Source organism: Lissotriton vulgaris, chromosome 2_1 (assembly GCF_964263255.1).
Source record: "Lissotriton vulgaris chromosome 2_1, aLisVul1.2, whole genome shotgun sequence".
NCBI lineage: Eukaryota > Metazoa > Chordata > Amphibia > Caudata > Salamandridae > Lissotriton > Lissotriton vulgaris.
Window position 1 is genome coordinate 1432969261 of NC_141687.1, and position 18708 is coordinate 1432987968.

Genomic DNA, 18708 nt, shown 5'->3' on the forward strand with positions numbered 1-18708 from the left:
TTTTATGACCTAGAACTTGAGTTAGCCTCTTGGACAGGACCATTGGTTATCTGTGGAGATTTCAATATAGCATTAGGGTACACACAGAGTAGGCAAATACAGCCGGTATATAACGGACGTAAGCCCAAAGTATATAGGGCTGTAAGGCAACTTATGGATAGCCATAATTTAATTGACATCTGGACCTTGAAAAATAATAAGGATCCTGGCTATACATACTTTTCCTACCCACACAACAAGTACGTCCGGATCGACTATATAAGTTCATCCACAGATATTGCCTTAAACTCTGCAATAATTAAATCCCCTAAAACTATATCAGATCATACATAATGCCCATATAATCACCCTTGACATTCCCAACTATAATAGGCCATTTTTTCAATGGTCATTTGATCGTAAGCTCCTAGTGAATAAAGAATATATAACATATATAAAGCTCTGGACACAAGAATTTTTTGACTGCAATCAGTATAGTGCCCCTAGGCTGGTGGTGTGGGATTGTTTCAAAGCCACCCTAAGGGGGAGACTATCGCCTTTGTGGTCAAACGAAAAAAGGATCAGGATAAATTGAACGAACAAATGAACTCCGAATTAATAAACCTAGAGCAACAGCATGCTACCCAGATCCACCGTGGAGTTGAATGTCAGAGTACTCTATGTAAGATTCTAGTCCTGAAAGCAGAAATTAATAGTGGTCTGTCCCAAAGAGCAGCTGAGATTTTTCAGGCAAATCAGAACAAAGTATATGAAAATGTGAAAAATGTCGGGAAACATCTTGCTCTTCGAACACGCCAGAAACAAACACATAATGCTATACAATCTATTGAATATGAGGGGCACAAACATACGTCCTCAGTAGGCATTGTAAGGGCTTTCCAAAGCTACTATCAGAAGCTATATCAAAATGAAGATCAATCATCATTATCCGATACAAAAGATTTTTTAAATAACTGGCTTTCGGAGACAAACTTAGGCAAGACTATTGATGATTTGACTAGGAACGACCTGGATAAAGAGATCTCAACTACTGAGGTGGAATTAGCACTGTTAGAACTTGTTACTGGAAAGGCCGCAGGTCCAGATAAAATCCCTCTTGATCTTTATAAAGTGCTTGGAAGGCAGATCATACCTTATTTATTAGATTTGTTTCTTGGAGTGCAATGGCATGGTAATCCACCTGAATCATGGAAACACACAAATATAGCCATTTTCCCTAAAAAAAGGTAAGCCTCCTGAGCGAGCTTCCTCATATCGACCCATCTCACTTATTAATTCGGATTCGAAGCTTTATGCCAAGATCCTTGCCAACCGGCTCAGCAGGGTCATCGAACATCTGGTCTCCCCGTGGCAGCATGGCTTCATCCCCGGTAAGGGTACTACAGATCACACCCGTAGAGCCATCTCCCTTTTTGACACCATGGGAGTTTCGGGGGGCCGGATGTCGATGATCCTGCTGGATGCCGAGAAGGCTTTTGATCAGGTCTCTTGGCTGTTCCTATGGGAAGTTCTGGAGTTAAATAACTTCAGACCGGCTCTTGCAAAATCCATCAAAGCATTGTATGTTGACGCTAAGCTCACAGTCAGGGGCAGCGAATCGGAGGTTATTAATATCCAGAGGGGCACGAGGCAGGGATGCCCGTGCTCCCCAATCCTCTTCGCTCTTTATATCAACCCACTTATTTTAAAACTGCTTACCTCCCCTGTAATTGAGCCTGTGAAAGTTGGTAGTTTCTATACCAAAGTACTGGCATATGCCGATGACGTGGCGGTATTAACAACTAACCCCACAGAGGCAATCCAGGAGTTTGAATTAATTACCCGATCCTTTGGCTCCTATTCAGGGTATTCCCTGAATAGAAACAAGACAATGGTCCTATGTACCGAAAATACAAATTTTAAAAGTACATATAGAGTTAATAATGCGGTATATCTAGGTGTATCCATTTCTCCTAAAGTAAATGAAATTAATCAACTTAATTACGACCCACTTATCTTTACAGAGTTAACAATCTTCACTTGTCAATTATAGGCAGGGGGAAGAACTACCTCAAAATTAGTATTTTCCCGAAAATATTGTATTTTTTCCGGGCAATCCCATTCTTTGTTGAGGAAGGTATTATTAATATCCTTGATTCCTGCATGTCGAAATTTATGTGGAATTACGGAAAAATCAGGAGGGCCTTGCCAAAGTTAACATTATTGCAGCAAAGAGGAGGGTTAGCTATACCAAATCTGACATTTTACTTATGGGCAACTCTCCTTCAACAAATGGCCCCTCTTTTTGATACTAAACCAACTGCAAACACTTTACCAGGCCATACTATACCCTCAATATATGAATTGTTATTAGGGGACAAAGCCATAGGACTGCTTTTAAAGCAAGTTGAACCCTCGTATTTTAAAAAGACTAAATTTAAGATCATTATTGATGCATGGAAAATCTGGAAACACACTAGCAAACACCTGAAAATACCAAAGTATACTCAATACACTCCTGCAATTATACCAATGCAACTAAATGACAGCATTTCTAGGAAATGGGAGAGTTTGGGGATCGTGAAAGTAGGTGATTTCCTTGGTCAAGATCTTACACCATCTTTCGAGGAACTACGGGAAAAATGTATGATCCCCTTTACGGACTATTTGAAATATATACAAGTTTATACGATCATTAGACAACTTGTACCCTGTAACCGGCGGGGTAGGGAAAGGCAGGAGACGTGTCTTAGTGATGTTCAAACCAGGTTTTATTTGGTGGAACAAACGGTCTGTGCAGGTCTTCCTGGCCACGGCTCTTCTCGGGGATCGGCTTCTTTCACTCCGGCACTTTCGGAGCACACCTTCTTCCCGTCGTCGAGTCGGGCTCCTCCTCCTTCTTCCTTCCTCGGGCTCCATGATGACCGAGGCTCCGCCGAAGGGGAAGACACAAGAGAGGGAGTATCAGGTTCAAGCTTACTCAAAGGACGGTCTTAGGGAAAGGGGGTAAGGACAACCTTGGTGTTCGGGGAAGTGTAGGGCAGTGAATGACGCGAGTACTGGGGTTTCAATTAGGGCTACGGGATACCTCTACCCTTTTTACCAACCGCTATCCGGTCACGCACCTCTGTTAGCCACCCCCCTCCAGGGGAGCGGCTGGGCGATGCGTGAAATCGTTGGCCTCCTGGCTCCGTTGACCCCGCTGCTCTCCTTCGGACTCCAGCCTCTCGACGCTCTGTATTCTCCTCCTCTGCCTGGGCGTCCTCCGTCCCGACCTTAGTGATTGTTCTCGCATTCTCCTCCGATGCTGCTCTCGCCTCCTCCGCTCTCGCTCTTGCCTCCTCCTCCGTTGCCGCCCTCGCCTCCTCCTCCACGCTCTTGCTCCACGCCGCTCCTCTCCATTCACTGACCGCTTCTCCGGTGTAAAGACACACCTGAGTTTGTGGGCGGTCGTCCTTTAAGGCGTGTCCCGACTCCTCTGCGATAGTCCCACCTGGCCACTTAAAGGGCCCGAGGCCCATCTCCTCGTCATCACAACTATACCGCTCCTCATGCCAGTTCCATGCAGGGGCCGTTGACGTCTGTGGAGACAAGAGGGAGGGGTCACAGACTGATTTGCATATGGCCATGTCTGAACTGGGGGGGCAGAGTGGGCTAAAGAACGGTGATGGATTAAACCCAGATCTCTTGACTGTGTGTGAGTGTTTAAACATATTTAAACATTACTCGCTAATACATGTATTCACTAAGATACTTAATAGGTCAGTTACACAATCATTTAAAAAAAACCCATCCATTTAGACACTTATTTACCCATTTATTCTTCCTTCGACCATTAGATATACATATATAAAAAATATTTATTTTTCAGAAAGACACATTCACTGGATGATGCCATCAGTGATGTTATGAGTGATGTCATATGGGACGTCATCAGCAGTGCATTGCGGGCGCACGAATTACAGTTAGCTGAACTAACTATAACGGAGGAATTTTAATGGTTTTGTATGAGTGAAATGTCCAGCTAACTGTAACGTGTGAAACCTATGGTTTTTTCAATGAATTTGCAAGGTTTTTTTAAATGCTAATTCCTAACTATAACGTGGCTAAAACCTATGGTTTTTTCAGTGAATTTCAAAGGTTTTGTAACTGATAATTTTTAAATGCATTAATTGTTATATTTTTTATACTGATTTACTACATTGTTTTGAAGTATTTCTTTTTAGATATTTAATTTTTTTAATTACATTACATATTTGTAATATAAATTGAAAAAAATGTTTTTAAAAATATTGAAATTGTACTATTTTTATTTTATTTTATATTTTTTTAATTTATATATATTTTATATAGCAGTCAATGTTAGCCTATGGAAGGAAATGCAAGTTAGTGTAAGTATGGTTAGAATTACTTTTCAGGATCAGTAGTGGGCTGAAAGATGCAGCACTGAGGTCTCTCCTGATAACAGGTGAGGAAATCGGAATTCGTGGTTCGGCTGATTTTAGAGTAATGTTTTAAAGTTTCAAACCTCCACACTTAAAAGAATTTCCAAATGAAACCAGTCAAGGTTAGCCTATGGAAGGACATTCAAGTTACTGAAAGTATGGTTAGAGTTACTTTTCAGGATCAATAGTGGGCTCAAAGATGCAGCCCCGACGTCTCTCCTGATAACAGGTGAGTAAATCGGAATTCGTAGTTCCGCTGATTTTAGGGGAATGTTGTGCTCAATAGTGAAGGAAGGGGGTGGGGCCTGAGGTGACATGTGTGCAAACACACCCTGTGGCGCATTTTAGATTAGGGAATTAATTACTCTTCAATCCTTCCTCCCTGGGGGAATGCCCTATTCCCCTCCCTCTCCGCCAGGAACCTTGGAGTTCTAATTGACCCCGCTTTATCATTCGACGCTCAGGTAAACAGAACAGTGTCCACCTGCTGTGCCATCATAAGAACGTTGAGGAAGATTGCTCCCTATCCTTCCCATGCAGCCCGGAAACAGGCAACAGTTGCTTTGGTCTCATCGAGGCTAGATTATTGTAATGCCCTTTATAGTGGCATTAAGAGCTCCATTCACCGTCTTCAGATGGTGCAGATTGCTGCGGCCAGGATGGTCTTGAACCTTCCTAGGCTAGCCTCGGCAACTCTGGCCAGAAGGGATCTTCACTGGCTTCCGATTCCCTCTAGGATTTCTTTCAAACTCCTGTGTCTGGCTCATGGTGCTGTTCATGGCTCAGGCTCCGAGGGTATCAGGTCCCTTCTGTGTGTCTATACTCCCAGAAGAACTCTTCGCTCAGCATCTAAGAATCTACTCTCGGTCCCCATTGTTGTGAAAGCAAAATCGGGTGGTAGAGCTTTCTCCACCTTAGCTCCAAAACTTTGGAACTCTCTCCCTCCTGAACTCTCCAGCCAGGCCTCCCTGTTGATCTTCAGGAAATCCTTAAAGACTTGGCTTTTCTCTACGGCTTATTAGAGGCCTTGGTTTTCGGTGGTCATAATGGTCTTCACTTTGTAGCCTGGACTTTGTTTGTTTGTTATCGTGCCTTGATGCCCTTAGGGGCTAAGTTTGCACGTTATAAAACGCCTTTCATTTCATTTCATTTCAATCCTGAGGTCCCCTGTGAGCCAACTAGCCCACCAGGTACCTCCAGTATGCGCCAGGGAGCTGCGTTGCAGAGAGGTGTTCAGAGGGCACGCCCCCTTTTTACAACACTCTGCAACGCAGCTCCGTGGCGCTTACTGAAGGTACCGGTTGGAATAGTTGGCCCCTAGGGGACCTCTGGATTGAAGTGGAATGAATTCCGCAACTTAAAACGCGCCACAGGGCATGTTTGCACACATCACCTCAAGCCCCCCCCCTATCTCCACCACTGTGCAAACGCGCCCTGTAGCACGTTCTAAGTTGGGAGATTAAGTCCCCTTGCATACTGGGGGTCCCTGGGGGCCAACTAGCCCACCAAGAACCTCCAGTATGCTCCAGGGGGCTGCGTTGCAGAGAGGTGTAAAAAGGGGTGTGGCCTCGTTACACCTCTCTGCAACGCAGCCCCTTGGCACTTTTGCAGAGGGGGAACTAATTCCCCTTGCATACTGGGGGTCCCTGGGGACCAACTAGCCCACCAGGAACCTCCAGTATGCGCCAGGGGGCTGCGTTGCAGAGAGGTGTAATGAGGCCATGCCCCTTTTTACACCTCTCTGCAACGCAGCCCCCTAGTGCATTTGCAGAGGGGGGATTAATTCCCCTTGAATACTGGGGTCCCTGGGGGCCAACTAGCTCACCAGAAACTACAGAATGTGCCTGGGGCTGCGTTGCAGAGAGGTGTAAAAAGGGGCGTGATCTCATAACACCTCTCTGCAACGCAGCCCCCTGGGATGTTTGCAGAGGGAGAACTAATCCCCCTTGCATACTGGGGGTCCCTGGGGGCCAACTAGCCCAAAAGCACAATCTGCGAATCAAAATCTACCTCTCTGCCAAATTTGGGATAATTCCGTTCAGCCGTTCGGGCTGTAGCCCTGGCTAAAGGTACCTATGGAAAAAGTGACTGGGGAAAACACGTTTTGGGACCCCCTTTTTTCTCGGCCCCAACTTGACGAATCACCCCCAAACTTTCAGGTAAGGAGCGAAGCGGAGCAGGCCATTTTCTTGGAGAAATTCGCAGATTCGTCCACCAGCGCCAAAGTCATTCCTACTGTAGAAAAAAAAAAAAAAAAAACACACACACACCTCGAACGGAAGCCAAGCGACAACTGGAATTCTCAGGGAGCTACTAGAGGTCCAGCTTGCCATAAATACAACAAAACGGTACAGGAATACCACAACCTATTGAACGACTGGCGCGAGAGATCTGCTGAGCCAGAATGAATTTCATTTCCTCCTTTTGCAGAAGCCAGTGATCCCGGTCTTCTATATGCTACTGAAGGTGCATAAACACCCCACAGACCCTCCAGGCAGACCGATAATTTCGGCCAATGAAAGCCTCCCTGAAAACACCTCCATCTATCTAGATTACTTCCTGTGCCCATGTGTCCTAAATATGCCCTCCTATTGTAAAGATACCATGGATTTCCTGTCAAAGATACATGCGATTCCCTTGAAATAATCATACATTCTGGCTACAGTGGACGGAGTTGCTCTGTATACCTGCATTGAGCACAGTTTGGGACTAGAAGCATGTAATACTCTCTCAGGGACAGGCCCTTGGCCTTGTACGATCATACCATGCTTTTAATGCAAATGTTGCATTTTTGCCTGCACAATGATGGTTTCCTTTTTGAGGGTAAATGGTATGAACAGTACACTGGGACTGCCATGGGATGTTGCTTCGCTCCCAGCTACGCCAGTTTGTTCATGGGGTGGTGTGTGGCATGATGGGAATGCAACCTATATGAATAACCTTATCCTGTGGACCCGCTACATACACAAAATTTTTTCTTATATGGGTTGGTTTCACAGTATGCCTTAGATCCCTTCATCAAGGGTCTGTCTGAAAACGCCTTAAATCTTAAATTTACCAGTAAGACCAACACTAACACTATTGAGTTTTTAGACATCCTAGTAGAGGCCAAACACGGGACACTACAAACCAGTTTCTACAGGAAGCCAACATCCGGAAACAAAATTTTACATGCACATAGTCATCACCCTTCCAGCCTCAAGGGGAGCTTCCCGTATGGGAGGCTCTTAAGAGCCAAGCGTAATTGCAGTTCCCTTGAAATTTACGAAAAGGAAGCCAAGAACATGCATGGGGGTTTTAAAACAATAGGCTACACTGTAAAAACATCAGATTAGCTTCTGAAAAGGCCGCTAGGAGGAACAGGAATAGCTTACTTGTTCCGAAAGTGTAGGACAGTGGGAAACAAGAAGTTAGACTCATCACCACCTTTAACCATGCCTCACAAGATGTCCACAGGATAGTGCGAAAACACTGGCACATAGTCAAAAATTATGTGGTAATAGGTAAACTGGTTAGCTAGACAACACACATCACATACAGGAAATGCCAGTCCTTGAAGGACATACTAGTGCACAGCCATCTCTCTTTGAAGAACAAGATACAAAGTACCTGGTTGAGGGTTCTCCCAGGATTTCATAAATGTGGGAGATATAAGGCCTGTAACAATAGTGTCAATGTGAAAACATATCTTCCCAAAGGAAAATCAGGGAAGATTTACAATTTCATTAACTAACACTGATTTTGTTATGTTTTAACCTGCATTTGTGGCCTACGCTATGTGGGAAGCTCAATCTTACCGAGGAAAAAGCGCATCCTAGAGCATTTACGCGCAGTCAGGAATGGAGACATGTCCTACACCCTGGCTAAACATTGTGACTTAATGCGTGCAAATGTCAGGGACATCAGTACTAAAATCTCATACTTTGGCATTGACAGGGTTCCAGCCTCAGCAAAAGGAGGAGATCGGGAACGTCATCTGCAGCGCCTGGAATCGTAACACATTGTGAGACTACAGTGCAAGATCCCTGGAGGACTCAACCATGAGGAGGACCTTCATGTGCATCTAGGATAGGGAAGTGATGATATTTGTATTTGTATTTCCGTTTTATATAGCGCCAACTCACCGGCAGGTCTCAAGGCGCTTTTGACCAAAAGGACACAACATCTTACTCAGCAGGATGACCAGAGGGGGGCACGCTTAGGCTTAACTCAAAGCCTCTCTGAATAGGATTGTTTTCAGGGACTTCCTGAAACGAAGGAGATTTCCTTCTTTACGGAGGGACTCAGGTAGTTTGTTCCATATTTTGGGGATCAAGACGAAAAAGATCTTCCACCTTTTGTAGCGAGTCTATAACGAGGACAGACAAGCAGTTGTGAATCGGAAGACCTAAGACACCGTTCTGGCTTGTACAGCTCCAGTCGTTTTTTTATGTATGACGGAGCTTGTCCGTAGATCGCTTTATGGGTTATACAGAGGCTCTTTAATTCAGACCGCTGTCTTATGGGCAGCCAATGGAGGCTCTATAACAATGGTGAGGCATGTGAGCGTCTCGGTAGCCAAAAAATGAGGCAGGCCGCATCGTTCAAAGTCACCTGCAATCTGTTAGTTAGTGTTTTCGGAAGGCCTAAATACAGCGCGTTTCTGTAGTCCAGCCTGGATAAAATGGTCGCGGATACGACCGTACGCAGCATGGACCTGGACAAGAGAGGGGCTAGTTTACGTAGCAGTCTAATCAGCCCCGTACAGGTGCCGGCTACGGTGGCAATCTGACTTGCCATTGACAGCTCACGGTCTATCTTAATGCCCAAGCTTTTTACTTTGTTCGCTGGTTTAGGAGTAGGGCCCAGCTCCTGGGGCCAGTATAGGTCACTCCATGGGGAACTGGTCGGTGCGACCACTAGAACGTCTGTCTTCTCAGGGTTTATTTTCAGAAGATTCGAGGACATCCACCTGACGGTATATTTGAGTACATTATGTGCCTGGGTCCGAGCTTGTGCTGTATTATCTATACTCAGCAACAGTTGGGTGTCGTCAGCGTAGTTAAATACGCGACAACCCATCTTTGCCAGGGAGCTGATTAATGGCTGAAGGTACAGGTTAAATAGGAGAGGGGATAAGGCAGAGCCTTGAGGTACCCCGCATGTTAAATTTCCAACCTCTGAAATCTCCTCCCCTAGCTGAATCCTCTGTGTTCTCCCGGTCAAGAAGGATTTCAGCCAACAGAATGCTGGCCCCTGAATCCGAAAGCTGGACAACCTGTCCAGGAGCAGTGTATGGCTGACAGTATCAAATGCCGCCGACAGGTCTAAAAGTATCAGGGCGCTCGGTTTCTTACTGTCAGCCATCTCTCTCAGCTCGCCCAGCACCGAAAGCATCACCAATTCGGTGCTGTGGTGTGCGCGGAATCCTGCCTGGAGCTCATGGAGAAGGTGGTGTGACTCCAGGAACATAGCCAGGGACTTCAGCACATGTTGCTCCAGGACTTTGGCCAGAAACGGGAGCTGGGTCTATAATTTTTCAGGGACTTAGGATCAGCTCCTGGTTTCTTTATTAAAGGCTGATATGTACCATCAATGCACTGTCAAACCCCTTTGACATCGCAGGTACAACATCACTTGATTGGACATATACTCGCCATGCCTTCCGGTTCACCCCACTGGTCATCTACCTATCCTCATCTGAACAATTTCCAGCCCTTTACTCAACTTAACCTCTCATCCAACACTCCCTCTAGCACACTTCGCGCCCAGGCTGCTCTGCTGACCAGTGCTGCTCTGCTTTTTTCCGCACCGCCCTCCCACTTTTTTCGTTACCCTAAACTTGTTTCAGATCAGACCCGGGGTGGACCTAATCCCAGTTTTAATTTTTAGGTACTTCTGTGGTGTTCATATAGGGATCATGAGGCATTTATCAATCACTACTCCATTTTATTATATTGCTACATCAAGAAACATAGTGAAGAATCAAACCTTCCAGCCAAAATTTCCTTTCACCAAACATCATCCTAACTTAGAATGGCTAAAAACAGGTCTGTATTTTGACACCTCCTTTATTCTCCCTGTATACCTCTGATCTCTATGAAAATCTCAGCCTAACAGAGGGGTTATTGCAAAAATTGGGAAAGTTACCTAGCTCATCTAGCTTATGCAGATGCCTTGATAATACTTCCAATTGCTTCCAAAGGCCTACAACACCAATTAACAAAATTACATACCTATAATGCGCAGAATGGCCTTTGGATCAACTGTTCTAAAACTAAAGTAATGTTTTTTGGAAAGCACTAACAAAAAGACAAGTCTGATTGGGAACCAAGCAGTTGGGAAAGTAAACAACTTGGAGTATTTGGAAGTAAATATTGACAGATCTCCGACTTGGTCTCATCATATCTCAAAGAAGGCTAAAGCAATTATGGGCTTTAAAGCTGTTATCATGTTTGTTAAGACTTATGGAGGAAGAGCGATAGGCCAATCATATGTATTTAACATCAAAACAAAGTCCTCACTTATGTATGCATTATCAATCTTTAACAAGATAATATCACAACTGAATACAACTGACATGCAAATTATTCACTCTTTCATCAACCTACAAGGCTGCACTCAATGCAAACTGCGCTTCGAACTCAATGTGACGTCACTGCTCACTTGTCATTTATTATCAATATTTCTATGTGTTAAAAGTCAAAACCGAACACACTAAACATTTAAATATGGAAGAACTTAGATCCAGACCCTTCAGGAGAAGGTCCCTGGATTGGTCAATGTTAAACAAAATGATTACAATAATTGAGTGAACTGGCCGCAATGTCAAAAAATCAGCGCAAGACTCAGATTATGAGAACTTTACAACAATTGAATATCTGTCCTTGATTTGGTCATATATCCATACTGAATTTTTCAACTCTTATTCTATTCCACAGCAATCCTACATCAACTTCAACCTTGAAACTGAAACCAAAAGGAAATACTTATGTTTTAGACTGCTGTATATTCCTCTTCAACAATTTGAAGTGTCGTGGAATATGCACTTAATGGGCATTAAAACATGTAGACTATGTGGATATCAATCTGAAACAACTGATCATATTACATTTCTCTTCCTTAAGTTATTAGACCTTTAGAAGGAAAACCTACGGCCTGCATTCAGAGAAGCTAAAATATGGACAATTAAAGATGTAGTAAGATTTTGTTTCAGCTCACAATCCAATGCTTTTATTGGCAAATTTATGGAATTTCTAGATCATGCCTATTGCTATCTGAACAGTGCTGTATGTATTATCACGTTTTTATTGTAATCTTTGGATTAATACATTTATATTACTACTGTATGTTACAATCACAAATTGATCCAAATTCTGTCACTCATATATCAATGTTAAAGACCTTATTGGCCCAAGAAGGGGATCACAATTTTTTTCTTGCTTTCTTGAACATCCCGAATGTGGACAAATTACAAATGTACCACAGTGAAAAAAAATCATTGCATAGCAAATAGGAGGAAGCAAGAGAGGTGTCAGTCTCTGGTAGAGTGCAGGGGAACTTTGAGTCAAGGAAAATTAGAGTAAAAACAAAAAAATAATACATTTGCTGCTGTAAAACAGCAAATTTGATGAAAATCAAGATTACAAGACTCATTTTGTACCGTTAACCGGAAATTCACAAAAATTGTAGTTTTACAAAAAATCATGCATTTTTCTAAAAAAGTGTCACGGATAAGGCTGAATGTCCTGCTAAGTGTATAATAAGTTCATAGCAAGTGAATGCAGCATAGCATACCTACCTCAAACAGTTAAAGGTTATAGATCAGCAAACCGGTATCTAAAAGGGGGAAAAAAAGGGACATTCTCCAAGTATGTTCAGTAACTCGCAATGCATGCCTTAACTCAAGCCCCCGACATGCTAGGTTGTCCGCAGACAGGCTACTTTACTGTCAAATTTCACCTCATTGTGGGTTTTGTATTTCCTAAACCATTTCTAACATTAGCTGTGTTTTCAGCATATACATGTATTAGCTTTTACAGATGTTAATAGTACAAAAATATCATGAAATCATATAATGTACTTAATAACCACTGAAGGTGGGAAAAAAACAGAAATATTCAAATATGTTTGTATATTTTTTATTTACCTTTTTGGTGGGGATAGCATACACTTATTTGTACAATAATTAACAATCACTTTTTTCCACGATGTTTCTGTAGATACTTGCAGAAAAATAGCAAGTACGTTTTACAGAGGTAAAACAACCTGTGGCCTAAACACTGATGGAAATATGGAGAGTAAAGCTAAAATAATTGCTTACCAATATTTTTATCTTTTTTAGAGGTAACGGATAGCATATGGACAGAGACTGCATATAAATGTACTGCTGGTTGAATATCTGAGGTAAATGATGTTCAATAAAGGATGCTACTTGCATCACTTTGCCCATAAACCGTAAATAACATTCTGCATGTTCATACCAAATAGTTGGAATAAAAATGATGCATACAAATATTGAAATACATTTAAAAACATTAGTAGCTGAGAAAACCATTTAAACTACAACTGGCAGTTTTTTTCTTGAACTATGATCATAGATTTCTGTGATGAAATATTTAATATTACTTATTAAGAATACATTCAGGGACAGATTTTCTTTTTTGCACTGCTGCACATCAGCTGAGCATAACAGCAAAACAAAGAAAAATTAATGACTTGTACCAATAAATAACTTTAAATGAGCCAAGACAAATGACAGAAGTCACTGGCTAACTGTGGTGAACCCAAACACGATCCAAGCATCTGGAGATAACTATGTACATTTGTAATATGAATAACACTTCCGAAAAGCAGTGACAGATGACTGACAACTGTTTTTTTTCTTCAGATTTATGGTTATAGGTCTAAACTGGATTATAACGTCTCTTTGTACATCTAAGCTACACACAAGTTTCAGTAAAAATACACTGCTATATTTTGACTGTGTATATACATGGCAGACTGGATCATATTAACTTCACTAGGTACAGATGTCTGTTAGTTATGCATATCATACATGGCGTGCTTCTTTAAAACATTTTCATCACTAAAATCAGAAAATAGTACAATACTGATAATGTAGGTTTTTAGAAAAGAAACAATAAGTTCCCCATTACCATTGTTTTTAAATGTTGCTATTTGGTGTCATTGTTTTTAAAGAGTTTAAATTATTTTCTACTTTGCAATGGGAAATGGTTTACCAACAAAATCTAGCTAATAAAATGCATTCATGTGGTGATACTGTGCAAAATAATCAGTACCGTATTGTTATATGAAAAAATAAACTATTGTATGTATATTTTACATATATTTTTCAGAGGAAAAAGTGCCAATACACCAATATCTTTTTTTCAGCTATGTGCATACCTCAGGAATCGGGTTGGAACTGCTCAGCAGGACCAACAGACTGTCTGGGCTGAGCAGAGTCTTGCCCCTTTTAAGAGCATAATACATTTATTATATTGGCCATTAGTAGGCAGGTGGATGATCTCTTAATATGAAACAGGCAAGAACCTCCAACTTAAATTCCTCGTGCCCAAATCACCATTTTGCCGCAGGAAGATTTTATTTTTACAAAACGAAGCAGATTGCACCCAACAGTACCAGTACCCATCAAAGCGGGCCAAACTAGAACTACAGTGAAAACATAGGTACAAAAACTAAAAAATATGAAACTGCGCTAGGTGGTTTACTCCTAGATGTACTTTGAAAATTGCTATTACCCTTCTTTCCATCCCTGCTTAAGGGTGTAGATATTTTTGTTTATGATTTGCATTGTTCCCAGAGAATAAGTGCATGTATGCAAAATGTAGTGTACTGTGATTTATAAATAATTTGAATATAATACATTCACAGTGAGCTCCTGATTGCGACATTAAAAGTTTCATAAAAAAGTAATGCATAAGAAATTACAGGACAAATATATATATACTATAATACTGCCTATTGGTGGTTCTGCACTGCTGAGCAATCAAGAAATTTAATGCAATTTACTTTGGCTTTTTCGAATTAAAAACCATTTTGCTTAGTGTTAGGTTTCTTATCAAAAAGACGTTGGCACCTACATCTACTTGTAATTCAAAGTCTCTTCTAAATGTTAGAGTTGGCCAATTGCAGGCTCGGGCAACTTTAGCTTCAATCTTAAAAATTGTAGTTTCATTTTATTGATATTTTCTTAGCTTGAGCTATGTGTGTCAGTAAAGTTCACCACTAAATAGTCATTTCATAAAATTAATAACTAGTTATCTGTGATATTTCTGAACAGTAAAATCTGAAGGATAAATGGATTACATAAGTTTGTAATAAACTTATATATAAATTTTACAGTGACAATATGGCATCAAGCTAATATGCAAGTAATGGTGCATGTCGGAAAGCAGAGAATGGGAATTCTGAATAATGAAGCTTCCTGAGGTGATCCAGAAACAGCAATACAAAACATACTGCTTAGTGAAACATAACATACACTAGGCAGAACCATTTACATACATAAATAGGAAAAAGTATTATTTGAAGAGAATCATTAAGAACAGAATTCCAGTGTCACAGCTCACGTAGAATAAAAAAAAGTCATGCTAAAATGTTCAAATATTCCTCTGACACAGCAAACCTAAATTGTACTTCAATGTACGCAATGCAATTTATGCAATATTTGGGGAATTGGAGGTAAAACATAGTTTCAATTGAATGGAGGAAAAATAAAAGATTTATTTTTTATACTATGTACAGACCTTTTTCTTTATACAAGCTTTCCGAGTAGGGTAAACACTGCTAAATGAAAAGCCATGTGTTATTGGCATTATGCATCACTTACCCTTTTTAAATAACAGTGAATTTTGTAACATAACATTACAAACCACAGATTGATTTAATAATCAAATCTTCTTAGTGTTCTTTTATAATTTAGCAATTGTGGAACTGAGGTATACCTTGTTGAGGGAGGTTAAAGTAATGCTTGGAAGCCTCTTTGCTATTTCCCACTTGATTATTTCTTTAATTTATGTACATATAACAGCAGCACACTAAACATTCACAAGCTGTGTCATATTGGCATTACAATAGTCATTTATACAAACACAACAGCAAATGCAATATAAACGAGTTACCCTTTTTTAAATCTCAAATGAAATGTTCAGATTTAAAAAAAAAAATAGCAGTAGTTCATTTCAGGAAATTAGTCTTTTTCCCTTGGACAGACCAAGTTTTAAGAAACCAATGTCCGTTTCAATGACGTGAAGCCAGGTCAATTTTCTTCATTTCCATTTTGATTTCCTCATTTTATTCTTGCCAGTGCTCCTTTAGTGACGAGTCATTAAGGCAAGTCCGCGGAATCAAACAAGTACCCCGGATCCATGCTGGAAAAGCAGACTCTAAAGTAACATTCCGAAACTTTCTTTTCCATACTTCTTTTCACATGAAAAGTCAATAATGTGAACCGTATGCTGTTCCATAACTCAGCACCTTCTCATATGAGTACTATTGGTCGGACCTCTTGACCTCTATGACTATCATAGACTTGATTCTTTCGGGGGGTAGTCCACATTTGTGACCATTGTGACCACAGTCACAATGTCTTCTGTTGTTATAATGTTTGTTAGTCTTTGCATCTGAATAATCCGTTCTTCTACACAGCCAGCTGATAACCTTGCTTCTGCCTCATGATCCCAACATTCCTCAATAGTCTCACAGAGCATTGCCATTCCCTAAAAAAAAAAAAAAAAAATCATAAATGTATATTATCTACATTGTTCAAAATAGGGTAAGGTTTTATATTTATTACAGGGGTGTGCCGCAAGTCAGACATACTTCAAGAACAATTCCTATAATTGAATTATATAAAAATCTAGATGCTGCATCAAAACAATTTATTCCACTTAATATAAATTTCTGGCATCATACATAGGCCTATTAAAATCCCTCACAAATTATTTATGCCTAATATAGTTTATGTTTATCACACTATAATATGTCTGAAATGTTTGAAAATAACATTTATTATTATACTCCAAAATCAACTGCGAATCTATCTAAACATTCATTTAAAATATTCCACACCTTCATATCACAATGTTATTACTCCTATCCAAGATAAATTAAATAGTCTCTCTGAATTATTTTTCAGAGTAGCGGGGACATATTTGAAATGTTCAACCAGTTCTTCTCTACTTTGGAAACAGAACTGTTACAGGGGTTCTCTACAAAGTTATTTGTACAATTCTTATGAAAGGGAGATTGAGTTCTTAAGAGCCACGGGAAAAGTTTGAAAAATATTTAATATAACACTTGTCAAATTCGAACTGAAGCCCCACTGTATCATTCAGGACAAAGGATTCAGTATCCCTGAATCATCCACTTCCATTACTCCATTCTCAGTTTAATAAATAGGCTACATTTACTAAATGCCAATTAGTGAATAAACTCAAACTCATGACACCACTTGCCCTATACACAAGACACACAGATGCATGCCTTTACTTTAACGTTCCTTTTTGCTTTTTTACTCTTAGTTTTCTTTTCATTTGTGAAGTGTGCTAGACCTAATTGGTTACCTGCAGCTAGACAATCAATTGGAACAAAGACCTGGCAAATGCCATTGAAAAGTTTGAGAGATTTACAGAAAGCTATGCTATTAAGTAATCTAAAGAGAGGGAATTCTAAAGTTTGGCAGCAAAATTGGAAAATAAACTGCCCCCAAGATGGGTGTAGTGAAATTTTGGCGGAGCAAGTAGTCACTGAGATGATTGCAAAATGTCCATGGGGACAGTAGCTGGAAAACCTGCACTGAAGATAGATGGTACCGAAAATATAGAAAGGCAAGTGCACATGGTAGAGTGTCTTGGACAGGATATCAGCCTCGACAACTATTTGGCAAACTTTTAAGGGCAACAAAGGAGCAATCTTCCGAAGAGAACTGAGTTGAAAGAAGCGAGATGTGGAAATGATAATTTGAGAGGGAAAGTAGTCAAAAAATTTAAATTAAGAAAAAAAACTAAATTGCGAGCTGAAGTGGCTTGTGAGGGAGAGGCCCACCCAGGTCCCCTCCCAGAGTCTGTGGGCCACTAACCTGATTAACATTTGAAAGAGCTTTTGTTGGCAACCAGAATATCAATATTGATTTTACGAGCATTGTGACCATCCAGGAGACCACCTCAGTAAGGCAGTTTTGAAAACTTGTCCAGCTGTCATTATACAACTCATTCAGTCGGACAAGAATCTGGTTGTTATAAACACAAGAATGTTAGGGAAGAACCAAAAGATCAAATAATAGTGGGCAAAGGGGCCAGGCGTATGGGGTTGGGCTGAGGAAAAGTCCTTGGAGGGTCTCATGAATCAGGTTTTAAAAGCCCAAATGGAAAGGTGGGAACTAAATTGCCTGGGAGTGGTCCTTTAGATGGTCTGCTTACAATGCTATGGTGCATGGTTTAGGCAAAAAACTGGTAATTATGAGAGACTTATACAAAGATTTATATGACGTCTAGTAGAATCAAAATGGCGCAGCCGCCTTGAAATACAAACTGCCCAAGGTAATCTAAGATAGGGGACTAGGGCTGATTCGGTGCAGTGGACCAAACTGTGACTGAGTAGAGTTTGGTGATTACTGGTTTCTGAAGAAAAAAAATAGGAGGGCTGGGAACTGATCTCCCTTTCAAGGAATTTAATGGGAAGGGGCAGGAAAGCAATAGAACTGATGCACTGGTCTCCAGGAGGTTATTTTTAAAAGAGGTAGAACTAGTGCAGACCTCTAGGATTGAGTGGTTGTTTATGGATACATAGCACAGATCTACAAGTACTGGAGTTGAATGTTTGATTTTTTTTCAGCATTTCGTCCATCATTTATTCTTTTTGCTTTTGTCGCGTTAAGTGGGATGGATATGCCCAGACATGGGTTCTGTGCTCACTGTGCCACTGGCTAGCCTGGTTGCTGAGGGGTGATACCACAAATCCGGGCCCAGGATGCGTGTTTCCGGTCCATGGAGGACCTGGCCTGGCTGTTTGTGCTGGACTGTTCCCATGGGGAGCAAGGTCAAGACTGATCTGCATATGGCAGGGCCCAAACTGGGATAGAGTGGCAAGCAAAAAAACAATGGATTAAACCCAGATCTGTGACTGGGGGTGAATGTTTGAATTGTTCAGCATTCCGTCCATCATCTGTACTTTTTGCTTTTGCGATTGGAGAGTGAGAGCATGGAAAACAGAAGCTGGGCAAGCATTCAGTGGTAATATACAGAGAACAGAAGCTAAGCAGGACATAAGTTCTAAGAGC

At 41.1% G+C, this 18708-nt stretch overlaps 1 protein-coding gene across 2 annotated transcripts in view; it reads right to left on the bottom strand.

Annotated features, from left to right (window-relative positions):
• Positions 1-12530: 12530 nt before the first annotated feature.
• Positions 12531-18708, bottom strand: part of ACVR2A (activin A receptor type 2A) — a 294834-nt gene continuing 288656 nt past the window's right edge. For both annotated transcript variants that reach the window (XM_086957266.1, XM_086957265.1), the window contains one exon: positions 12531-16147. In XM_086957266.1, coding sequence (XP_086813392.1) covers positions 15953-16147 — 195 coding nt within the window. In that variant the 3' untranslated portion in view covers positions 12531-15952. The remainder of the gene's footprint in view (positions 16148-18708) is intronic.